At 46.1% G+C, this 12,256-nt stretch overlaps 2 protein-coding genes across 3 annotated transcripts in view; one reads left to right on the top strand and one right to left on the bottom strand.

The window, feature by feature from the left end:
- Positions 1–11,380, bottom strand: part of PDE327 (FAD/NAD(P)-binding oxidoreductase family protein) — an 80,154-nt gene extending 68,774 nt beyond the window's left edge. Inside the window, exon 1 of one of the 2 annotated variants that reach the window (XM_086779463.1) lies at positions 11,002–11,380. In XM_086779463.1, coding sequence (XP_086635589.1) covers positions 11,002–11,304 — 303 coding nt within the window. In that variant the 5' untranslated portion in view covers positions 11,305–11,380. The remainder of the gene's footprint in view (positions 1–11,001) is intronic. The other variant, XM_086779464.1, reaches the window with a different exon arrangement.
- Positions 1,022–6,620, top strand: LOC147615373 (uncharacterized). The gene is made up of 3 exons (XM_086778873.1): positions 1,022–2,439; positions 4,253–4,687; positions 6,346–6,620. Exons 1-3 carry the CDS (start codon positions 1,041–1,043, stop codon positions 6,618–6,620), a joined length of 2,109 nt encoding a protein of 702 aa, XP_086634999.1. The 5' UTR covers positions 1,022–1,040.
- Positions 11,381–12,256: the final 876 nt, after the last annotated feature.

The raw sequence follows: 12,256 nt of genomic DNA, 5'->3' as shown, positions 1-12,256 counted from the left end.
GAAGCCTCCAAAACAGCCCCCAACAGCCGGTATTCTTCATGGGCAGCCTTCAAGAGAGAGAGAAAGAGAGTAGCCATCATTAGAGAAACCTTCAACGGTGGTAGAGGCTAGTGTGTAGCAAGAGAGCCTCTATTAATGAAGAGAGAGGGCTCCAATTTATAGATTTGGGCCTCCCATGAGCTAAAATGGCAAGAGAAGGCTACAATGACAAGTGGAGAGCCACACAATAGCTGAAGTGACAAGTGTGAGGCCACTTGTCTCACTTTGATCCATTTTCTAACAAGTGTCAGGCCACTTGTCTCACTTTGATCCACTTTCTTGCCACATGTCCCAATCTAAGAGATGGATTCTCCCATAATCTAAGAGATGGATTCTCCCATAATCTTTAGCTCTAAAAATATCCCAACTAGTAGACATTCTGTCATAGGCACTTTGCCAACTCTTGGTATCTGCTCAATTCCAGATGTAATGACGCGAACAGAATTTCCATCGGAGTTAGGCCAAAAATAGCAACTCTCCTAAATTTTAGGAGTGTGGTCCTTTGTATTCTAGGATAATCCCCCATTCCCAAAGCTTGTACTTTCCAAATATTTAAACATCCTGGAGTCCACCAGACCCCTTTCAGACTGGGAAATGTCCAGGCTGGTGACATCTTCTCTATTCCATTGAAAGAATACCTTTGCAAAGCGTTGAGTTACGCGCCTATTGGCATATATGCTATGAGTCATAGTTGTCAGGTACGTACTGTACGGTTCGTACGATACGATACCGTATGGGAAAATACGGTACGATATAAAACATTTTCTTATAGTATGATAAAATACGGTGTTTTAAAAAAATACTTATAAACTTAGGTATTTCCAAGTCTAGATATGGAGTATTTTATAAAGGAGGGAAGCATCATAGTACAGAGGAAGCTCAAATAGCCATAGATAAGCAAAAAAAAGACCATTACCTTCCAAAAAATTTGCTTTTTTTGGGAAAAAAAAAACCAAGGTATACAAGTGTGTTGCAAGGTGTCTGCTGAAGACCGGGCAAAGATGACTAGCGAAGACCACGACAGCGCCATGAAGAAGCAAAAAACTAGCAACACTCAACAATGGACAGCCGTCAACAAGCTTGCTAAACAACCGTCTGTGGAAGGTATGTTCAAGAATGCATCCCGCGATGAAGTAGATGAGGCAATTGCCCGATGCTTTTATGCATGTGGTATATCGTTTGTTATTGCGCGGTCTCCTTATTATCATGATATGGTGGGTGCAATAGCATCTTTTGGCAAGGGATACAAAGCTCCCAACTATGAGAAGCTTCGCACCACGCTTCTAGACAAGGAAAGAGACAGGGTGGGCAACCGTCTCTCTGCAGTGAAGACTACATGGCCACACTATGGGTGCTCCATAGTGTCAGATGGATGGACAGACACGGCAAAGAGGCCCTTGATAAGTTTTATGGTCTCGAGTGCAAGAGGTGTGCTATTCAAGAGGTCTATTGATACATCGGGGAGCCAGAAAACAAGGGAGTTCATTGCAAAAGCTCTTTTGGAGATCATTAGGGAAGTGGGTGTGGAAAACGTAGTGCAGGTAATTACAGACAATGCTGCCAATTGCAAGCTTGCAGGTCACTTGGTGGAGCAAGTATTTCCCCACATCTTTTGGACACCATGTGCAACTCATTGCTTGAATCTCTTGCTAAAGGACTTGGCTCTTATCGAGTGGATGGATCGCGCAATCACCCAAGGCAAAGAAGTCCAACAGTTCGTTTCAAACCATGATGCAACGAGGGCTATGTTTAGTAAACACTCAAAGCTCAAGCTTGTTAGGCCAGGTGACACTCGTTTTGCTTCAAATTTTATGATGTTGCATCGATTGGTGAAGGTGAAAAGTCCCTTGAAGCAGCTCGTTACGAGTGAGGAATGGGATGCATGGAAGAAACACAATGAGCACGCTTTACACACAGAGAATCGAATCTTGTCGGCTGCTTTTTGGGATGACACAAAAAAGTATGTGAAGGTCTTATGGCCAATCATGGCAATGCTTCGCATGGTGGATAGAGATGAACCTTGCATGGGTATGGTGTACGAGGGCATTGATCAGATGCTTGAGCAAATAAAGGAGATTTTGAAAGAAGAAAGCGAGGGCGATGCAATGTACGAGGAGGTTCAGGTGCTCGCACAAGAGCATTGGGAAATGCTTCATTCGCCTCTTCATGCAACAGCTTTTGTCCTAAATCCAAAGTTGTTTACCAAGAAGCCAGACAAGGATAAAGATGTGATGAAAGGGTGGCGGATGACATTGGATAGGGTGGGCAAAGATGCGGCAGAGAAGACAAAATTCAAGGCACAACTATCACAATACATCGGACAGCAGGGTGATTTTGCTGAGGCATCAGCTTTGGAGGACATGCAAAAGCTTTCTCCTATTGCATGGTGGGAGAACTACGGTACAAGCACTCCAGAGTTGCAAAGATTGGCCATTTGGGTCTTGTCTCAAGTGTCGAGCGCTTCAGCATGCGAGAGAAATTGGTCAACGTATGGATTCATACATTCCATGAAGCGGAATAAATAGGGCATAAGAAGGCTGATGACTTGGGTTATGTGCATAGTAATCTTACGCTCTTGTCACGGAAAGAGCCCTCTTATTCTTATGGTCCATGCCAGGCATGGGATGTATTGGATGAGGATTCATTGAATGAGTACCTTGAGGATCTAGTTGAGGATGAGGGTATACTTCCCATGTAATAAATTTGTATCTTGCACTGTCATTGATGGCTGAAATTCAGCCCTTATGGACTCCTACTTCCCATGTAAACAAGTTGTATCTTGCACAATCATTGATTAATGAATTTCAGCCCTTATGGTCTTCTTTTCATCTACTTTGTTACATGCTTTTACATGTTTCCTTCCGTCAAAAACTATATGTAAACATGTGCTATATTTTTTCTAAATGTCTGTGTTCTTTTCAAATCTTAGCCTACCCCCGACATTTCCTAGTAGATGGATTTCGCGTTTCCTTGCATTTACTTAGGCTTGCCGTTTCCTGAACGGAAACGTTTGCTGCAACCTAGCTTGCATCATAACGGGCGGCCCTCCAGCCACTTTGTGACTTATGTGGCACTCCACGGATTTTTGAGAATTTTTGGGCCCGTCTATCCGGCAATTCTACCTAGACCGTTGTCGTTGTCGTCGCCGTCGCCAGTTCTGCCCAGATAGTCGCGGTAGCCGTCCGGCCACAATCAACCTCACCGCCCCTCTGTAGTTCGCCGGTTCGCCATCGATCTCCCTTTTTGGCTAGTAATCAAGAGACAGCTACATACATAACTAGGATTATTAATCAATGTAATACTAGACTGAACCACATCAAAAGGCACCAGGGCTAAGGTTATTTGATTCATGACACTGGGAAACACGTGTCTGACTCAATTTGGGTGCCCAATTTTCATTCGTATTAATTAATTTATTAAAGGGACGTCTCTGCTCCACACTAGTGTCTTGTCCTGACCTCGCACATGGCAAGCCTGATCTGACCTCACACACACCTGCTTCCTCCCTACACACCTCATCCCTCCACCCTTGCCCTCCCTCATCAAACCTCGTGTCTGCCCTAAGACACACCTCCCTCCTCCCTCCACACCTCAGCCCACCATGCTTCCAGCTTCGGCTCACACCCGCGAAGAGACCAAACCTGAGGAGAGAGACCCTAGCAGACCCGTGAACAGCAAAAAAAAACTCCAAAAATGCCGCCACCCTGAATCCTCAAAAAAATGCCACCACCCAAGATTCTCTAGAAAATTCCAACCCGCATGTGCCCTCCAAGTGTCTATAAGCGCAAATATCTCATTTACATAAGGTCTATCTTCAAATTTTCTAAGGTTACCGGGTGAAAATCAAACAGGTTGCAGAGTACAGACCATCTGTAAAGATTGAGGGGCGGGGGGGGGGGAGAGGGGGGGGCCGGGGGGGGAGAATAAATGTCCATTAATTTCAAAGCTTTTATGGCAAAAAAGGGCATAAAGCATCAATGCACGATGCCATATTCTCCTCAGCAAAATGGTGTTGCTGAGAGAAAGAACAAGTCATTGATGGAAATGGCTAAAAGCATAGGCTTGCCTCACAAATTTTGGATGGAGACAATCATGTGTGCTACACACGTGTTGAATAGATGTCCTACCAAAGCATTGAAAACCATAACGCCATATGAGGCCTGGCACAAAAGGAAACCTAAAGTTGATCACTTTAAAGCTTTTGGATGTATAGCTTATGCACGTGTATCTCAGCAATTGCGAGGTGAGATTGATGACAAAGCAGCTAAGTGCATATTTGTGGGTTCCAGCAGTGGCAGTAAAGGTTATCGTCTCTTTAATCCTTCCACACAGAGGATTTTGGACAGCAGAGATGTGTTTGCTGAAAATTCAAACCAGCCATTGGCTAAATTTTTTGGACAGCCACCTTTAGGTCCACTTAACATGTTTGAAGGACTTCTCCCGTTGAGAATTGATGGCACAACAAATCAGCCATCAACTTCTAATGGACAGCATTTGGATGCTCAAAATCAGTCCATAAATGGGCTCATTACACCTCAAAATGTAGAGGAAGTAGTGGAGCAAGAGCAGACAACAACGGAAGAGGCTAGAGTTGTGCCTCGTTGGTTGCTCCGTACCTTACAGGAGAGAAAGCTTTCAGCTCCACTTGGTAGGCAGGACACAGGCTAGTTCACGTAATGGGAGAGAACATACAGATGTTGCTTGCATGAGTACACTTTGTGATGCAGATAAGCCAGATTCACGTAATGGGAGAGAACATACAGATGTTGCTTGCATGAGTACACTTTGTGATGCAGATGAGCCAGATTCATTTGAAGAGGCCCATGAGGATGAGCATTGGGTAAAAGCCATCCAAAATGAGATGAATTCTATCCATAACAACAACACAAGGGATTTGGTAGAGTTGCCTGCTGGCAAGAAGCCCATTGGCACGAAGTGGGTATACAAGTTGAAAAGAAAGTCTGATGGTACCATTGATAGGTACAAGGCCAGGCTTGGGCAGCCAATGCAACAACACATCTAATTGTGGCCATACGAGAAGTAGGTGTGAAAGTCTCATCATAATCAATGCCCTTTTTTTGGGCATATCCTTTGGCCACTTCATAAAGTGCATCAGTTGGACATAAAATCTACTTTTCTCAATGGGGATTTGCAAGAAGAAGTTTATGTAATTCAGCCCATTGGTTTTGTAATGCATGGTCACGAAAACAAAGTATGCAAGCTTCGAAAAGCACTTTATGGTCTCAAGCAAGCTCCCCGAGCTTGGTATGAGAAGATACATACTTATTTGACCACGTAAGGTTTTCGTAATAGTCCAACAAAGAGCACCCCCTATGTAAAAGAGGGTCAAGGCACTTTGTTTATGCTCATTTTTTATGTGGATGACATGTTGCTAACTCGGAATGATATGGAGAAAATTTCAGCATTCAAAGCTAAATTGCAAACATCATTTGAGATGACAGATTTGAGATTGTTGCATTATTATGGGATTTATGTACAGCAAATAAAATACATTCAAAAGCTATTGCACAAATTTGGATTTCAAGATTGTAAGTAAGCCCATCTCTACTCTAATGGAGCCAAGGCTCAAATTGAGCATGCATGATGTTGGAGAGCCTTTTGATATGAGTGTTTACAGTCAGGCAGTGGGGCTGACTCATACTTATGCAACACACACTCGGATATTCAGTTTGGGGTTTCCCAGTGTAGCAAATTTATGCACAGCCCAAGTACAAAGCATTGGCAAGCAGTGAAGTGGATCTTCTGCTATCTTTAGGACTCCCTGGATCTAGCTTTGGTATATCTCCAGGGGGGCGGCTTGCAGTTATATGCTTACAGTGATTCAAACTGGGCTATACACAGCAATCCACCAGTGGGAATTGTTTCTTTTTGGGGCATTCATGCATATCATGGTTGAGCAAAAAGTAAATCACTATTGCAACATCTACTTGTGAGGCTGAGTACAAGGCAGCCTTTACAGCCACAGTAGATTGTGTATGGTTGAGGAGATTGATGGCTAATCTACATGAGTGTCAGCAGACACCCACCACCATACTGACACTAAGGGTGCTATACCCATTGTTACGACCCTGTGTTTTTCCCTCTGGACAACAAGCTGGTGGGCACGGGCACGGGCACGGGCACGGGATGCACAGTGTGGACAGGCATCAGTTGAATGTGAAAAGGGCCAGCCCAAGTGTGAAAGGGGACAAAAAGGAACTTTAAAAGTTATAAGGTTTTTAAAACCTTTGATGATTGAGGCATGCGTTTTTGCTAAAGTTGCTTTTGGCGTTTTTGAGAAAGCAGAATCGCATCTTTGTAAAGGGTGGCGAGCTGAAGAGGAAGGTGGCCGTGTGGAGGTCGCCGGATGGCTTACGCTGGGCATTGCTGTTACGCGTGGGGTGCTGCTGCTGCCACCGCCAAGAGCTGCTGCTGCCGCCGCCACCAAGAGCTACTGCCACCGCCAGAAGCTACCGCTGCTGTTGGGCGCTGCTCCCGCCAAGTGCAACCAGGCTGCTGAGCAAGGGCTAGCTGGAGGGGCTGCTGCTAGTCGGGCTACCAGGCATCTACCAGACAGGTGACCAAGCGGCTATCATACGTGCTGTGTGCACGGGCTGCGCAACAGGTGCCCGGTGGACTACTGCCAGCAGGCGGGCTTCAAGCAGGGAGGCTGCACGTGTGGGTGGCACCTCGACTGGGCTGTTGTAGAGCACGCTTCCATACTGTTTTCAGTCGCGTGGCTCTCCATCTCCCTCTTTCGCTTGACTCACAGAGGACTGGACTGCACGTTTATAAGAGGGCTGGTTGGGGAGTTTACGGGCAACCTTCTGCAACGTGGAACAGGCATACCAATGGCGACTGCATGTGTGGAAGCAGCCAGGCAGGCGAACTTTGGTATCATGGATTACAGGCCTTGTTTATGAGATTGGGATACAGAGGATCAAGCTGCATATGCACAGGATGATGTTCTTGGAAGAGATGTGTTGTTGCTCTTCGACTCGGACTTATGTGTATTCAGGGATTGCTTGACACGTCCTCTATCTTTCTCTCTCTAGGTTTTGGCAACCGTGATCTGATGGTTTATCCGTCATGGAAACAGGACATTGGTCTTTCGAGAAGAAGCAAGACTTTGGTATCGAGGAAACGGGCCTATGGTTATGGGATACAGGTCTATGGTTTATCAAATACAAGTCTTTGGTTTCGTGTGGAAAGCATGTCTCTGGATTCATGTGAACAGGATCTAGTTTTGTCGAGGTTACATGCAAGCTGTGACTATAGGAAGGACATATGGTTTGGTACAGCCCTACTGTTGTTTGGGAAAGGGTTCGTGGGATCCATGGTTGAGATGGAGAAGACCTTTTCTAGCAGGAAGGTGTTGTACAGGTGTGCCTTCTCTATAGAATGCTTTGCTGTACTAAGCGAGAGTTCTTATTTGGAAAGTCCTGGTGAAAAGCTAAAAGGGATCCTACTGGTAAAGGATTCGACAAGTTGTACTTTGTACTCATTTTTTATCAAGTAAAGAAATACCGCAAGGGACGCCATTGCGTTTTGGGGCCAATCGGTGTCCTTGTATTATTTGCAGGAGCGTTCTAGCTCCCCTGTTTGTTTTTCTTTTTCAAGTTCCCATGGGTGATGAAGTGTTTTGTGTGCAAGTGTTTCTTTCACCGCCCGTCAGATTTCTGAAGGCCGGTTTCAGCCATGGCACGAAACCCAGTGTTTCATGCACGCACTAGGCACATAGAGATTCATTATCATTATGTCAGGGAAAGGATACATTCAGGGGAGATCTCATTATCTTACTACTCTACACAAGACAATGTTACAGATCTGTTCACAAATGTGTTGCCTCAAGAGAAGTTTGAAGTTGTCCGCAAAGTTTTAGGCTTACTCTCCTACAGAGTGTGATTTGCTCTGCCGACCTTGTACTGGGCTAACCAAGGGCACTTTTCACTCTATGGGTTTTACCCCTTGGATATCTAGTGTGAAAAGGACACCACCACTTTTATTTGTATTTTGAGATTATGGAGTTGACTCTCCAACTCCATGCATTCGAATGCAATCATCTCTTTGCATCTTATTAGCTTGTGTGTGCCTTTTTCTCTCTATGTGTGTGGGTTGCTGTGCCAAAATCCTAGTTCAGCTAGGGCCAAGAGAGCCACAACGCCACCCCCCTCTCTCGCTCTACGTCTTTGCAGAGACGTCCTTCCCCGCAAATAGGTGGGGGTCCTTAAGAGGGTGGTTGGGACCCAATCGGGTGTGGTGTATGCTATCTCTATCTCTCCTTTATCATTTCTACAAATTTCACCAAGCACTTTAAGCAATTTTTTCTCTATTCCATTGAAAGAATACTATTGCAAAGCGTTGAGCTACGCCCCACCCCCCCCCTTCCGTCCCACTCTGCGTCTCTACCGAGACATCCTTCCCCCGAAATACACCTCGCAAATAGGTGGGGGTCCTTAAGAGGGTGGTTGGGACCCAATCGGGTGTGGTGTATGCTATCTCTATCTCTCCTTTATCATTTCTGCAAATTTCAGCAAGCACTTTAAGCAATTTCTTCTCTATTCCATTGAAAGAATACTTTTGCAAAGCGTTGAGCTACGCACCCCCAACAACACCCCCTTCCCTCTCCCGCTCTACGTCTCTGCCAGTGTCCCTCCCCTTCCCCGCACCCCCCCTCCCCCCCGGGCTTCTATTGCGCCTCATCCCCCCGTGTTCCACCTACAGCCCTTCCCTCCTCTTTCGACCCCCCCCCTCCTGCTGTCCTTTCCGCCTACGTTCCCCCCTCTACGCCTTTCCCCTAGCCTTTGCCACCCCCCCCCCAAGCCTCACACCCTTCCACCTTCCTATGGTTTTTTCGTCTCCTCCATTTTCCTCCGCTAATGCCCTCAGCTTGTGGGCTGTTTTTTCAGCAAGTCTCGGCCTCTTCTGGTCTTTGCCCTCGGGACTCCATGGCAGCCGCTCCGTCATCTCTGACCGAGGCCGTCGTTACTTGCTTGTCTTTTTCTGAAGCGGACCTGCAGCTTCTGATTACGACTGTTGCATCCCTAGAAGCCTCCACTCTGGTATGCAAGATTGTCGGTAACTGCCCCAAGCGCGAATGTAACATGCGGAAGCTTCGGAGAAGATCGATAACTTCAATGCTCTGAAAATCAACACTCTTTTCGCAACGGAATTAACAATCAAATTGAATGAAGATGTGCAGAAAATAGGGAGAGAGAGGGAGAGATGGAGGGGACACAGTATTGGGTCCCAAATACCCTTTGTAAGGCCCCCACCACGGATGGTGTATTTGCTTTATTAGAATGATGTAAATCTGAAAAGAAAATACAGAAATCTTGACCTTTCTTGGCTGAGAAAACTCTGTCCTTGACCTGCAATCCTTCACCCCTTTGCTTTAGCAACTCCTTGGCTTGTCTAGCCCTTGTACGCTTGAGCTCTTGGTGAAATCTGAGATGAAACAATGGGATTGTGGGCTCTCCTATTTATACTACTTCTAAACATCAGTTGGCCAGCTCTTATCTAGGCAGCCAGCAACAAAATGTCCCACGACTGATAAATCAGCATTAAATGCTGGAAAAAATCCCATAAAATCTGCGCATCTCTTCCTGGCTGGCTGGACATCAGGCGCATGCTTCTACATGGGCTGGACACTGTTTTGCAAACAGTCTGGGGGCTGGGCTGCCCCATACCTGCCCTACAGCCATACAAAGACTGCATCTCTTGAATGTTTGCCCTTAGCCTGTCCCTAGGGCTGTCCTACAGCCCCTCCATGGCTGGTGGGTCCAGCCAGGGCCTTCCTGGCCCTCATGGGGATAGTTTCACACCATCCCCATGCCCACACTAAGACTTGGGGTAGCCCTATGGGCTAGCCCCTTGTTCTAAAAGCAAACCCTAACTATCTACACAATGATCTGGCATCCGGTACCATACCAGATACACAGAATCACTGACATCATTCCAGAGGGAGACTTACAACACGAACTGGCACTGATTCATGTGCAGGACAGTGCACTCCTGACCTTGGACTCTTGTGCAGGACAATGCACACCTGACCTCGGACGACTGAGATGGATCCCTGGCTCACATGGGACCAGTTCACTATCCCAGGTCCTACACCTTCTGTACATATATGTCTACGTGGCATCTAAGTGCGGGATGCACGTGACTAACTCAGAGATCTTCTTCAAGCTAGCCTCCTTGGTGGGCTTGCAAAGATCACAAACATTCATCCTCAGGGACGTGGCTACCAGGTTGAGTTCAACTCACCAGAGGCGTTAGATCGCGTCATGCAACTGAGCCCCGTTGCATTGCGTACCGCCCGAGCCTTCTTTGCGTGGTGGTAGCACGGCTTCGATCCCACATCCGACCCTCTTGCTGTCGTTTCAAACTTTCCCGTGACAATCTGATTCTCAAGCCCAATGAAGGAATACCTTCCTCTTCTCCCAGTGATCGGTGGAGCCATTGGGAGAGATAGAATCCCCACCCACTGCCGCTTCGTCCCTCGCATGGGCGGCCGGGATTCCATCCCTTCCCATCTGTATCGCCTCGCCGGAGACAATGCCCCATGTCATGTCCATTACTTGCCTTCGGGGAGACCCCATCATTCAACAAGTGGAGTACTTAGGCCATCCCAGCCAGTGTTTCATTTCTAGGCAGATGGGACACCTTGCCAAAGCTTGCCCCCGACACTAGTCCAAGAGACCACCTCCGGTGCTGTCCCCCCTTGCGTCCCCATTCAAAGCCTCACCAAGGGGTAGAGAGAGAGGCAAGCTCCCAAGCAGCCGAGGACCACCCCGAAACATCAAACACTTATGATCCAGCATATGGTTTTAGCCAACAAACATGGAAAACATCATGCATCGTCCAACTGTTATTGATCCCTTGGAATAAAACCCTAATATGATGTTTTTTTTATTTTATTTGAAAGCACTCACAGATGAGAGGTTCGGCATGAGCACTTACAGGGCAGCCTAGGACAGAAGAAATGGCTTCAAGGAGAGGCTCTGAAATAGAGTAGTTGTCTTTTCCAGGGTCTTCCTCTGCAGAGACTTCAAGGTTGAAAAACCTCCACACTCCACCATCGCCGGTGCCAAGGGGCTGCTTGTTAGGGGTGGGCCTAATAAGTTTAGAGCTTCGCGGCCGCTGCCTCTGCTGGGCTGCAGAAACAGTAAGGCGATGGACTGGAGGGCTTGAAGAGAATAGGGGTGAAGGGCTATGGGAGAGGAGACTGTGTTCGAGAAGACAATGGTCGAGTAGCACCTGCATGGTGGGTGTGTGCGAGAGCGGATGGATGATAACTCATCACCCAACAATGTTGAATAAACCCCCTCTCCCCCTCCTCTACGCATGTTTGGTGGTAAAATACTTGTAAAATTTTAAAATGCCTGGCAAAAATTATACTAAAATATCTCACCAAACCTGTTACCGTCAAAAATTAAGCCTCCTCACAAGATTGCCCATGCATTCTTACACACCATGTGAATTCAGACTCCACCTGTGGGACGAGCGGTGGCGGCGACAGAAGAGAGAGAAAGAGAGAGCACTTGCTCCATTGATGAGAGAGAAAGCCTCTGGTTTTTGGGAAAAGAATTGCAAGACTTTTCTTTTACTATTACTTTTCAACTTGAGTTACAAAATGCTTCGCAGAGATAATCTAGACGATGAATAACTAAGCTTTTTCAATTTCCTTTTAGCTTTACTTTTCAACTTGGGCTACAACACTCATGGGCCCTTCAATTCCCATGGTAAAGATAAGCTTGCAAACAAGTTGGTGTATATAGTAACTTTTAGACATCCTTATTTGAGAATCTAGACACCAAGTAGAATCTCTCATCAACATTTCATCTATAATCCAATGGACAAACTAAAGTGACCCAATAGTATTATTCTATGCTTCAACCTCTCAACCAAATACTTGGGATAAATACATTATCTTTTTTCAATTTGAGCTGCTCTTTTAACGAGTTAGTTGAGTTAAGCTGATGTGGATTGATTTACTATTATTGCAACTATGAAGTCTTTTGTGGGTTAATTTCAACTGTTGGAAGTAACACTTATACAGAGCTCAATTGGATTTATTTGAGTTTGTAAAGGAACTGTTTTACAGGTTTAAGCTCTACAAGTTGCTAAAAGTACCGTAAATGCTAAGCTCACACTAGCTATGTGGGTTGATCTTAGTTGCTCAATGCACCACTGCTAACAAGGGTCTAATATGCTA

The sequence above is a fragment of the Cibotium barometz genome, chromosome 40 (assembly GCF_041138505.1).
Source record: "Cibotium barometz isolate CiBa-2024 chromosome 40, ASM4113850v1, whole genome shotgun sequence".
Lineage (NCBI taxonomy): Eukaryota > Viridiplantae > Streptophyta > Polypodiopsida > Cyatheales > Cibotiaceae > Cibotium > Cibotium barometz.
This window is presented reverse-complemented; position numbering and strand designations above follow the sequence as displayed.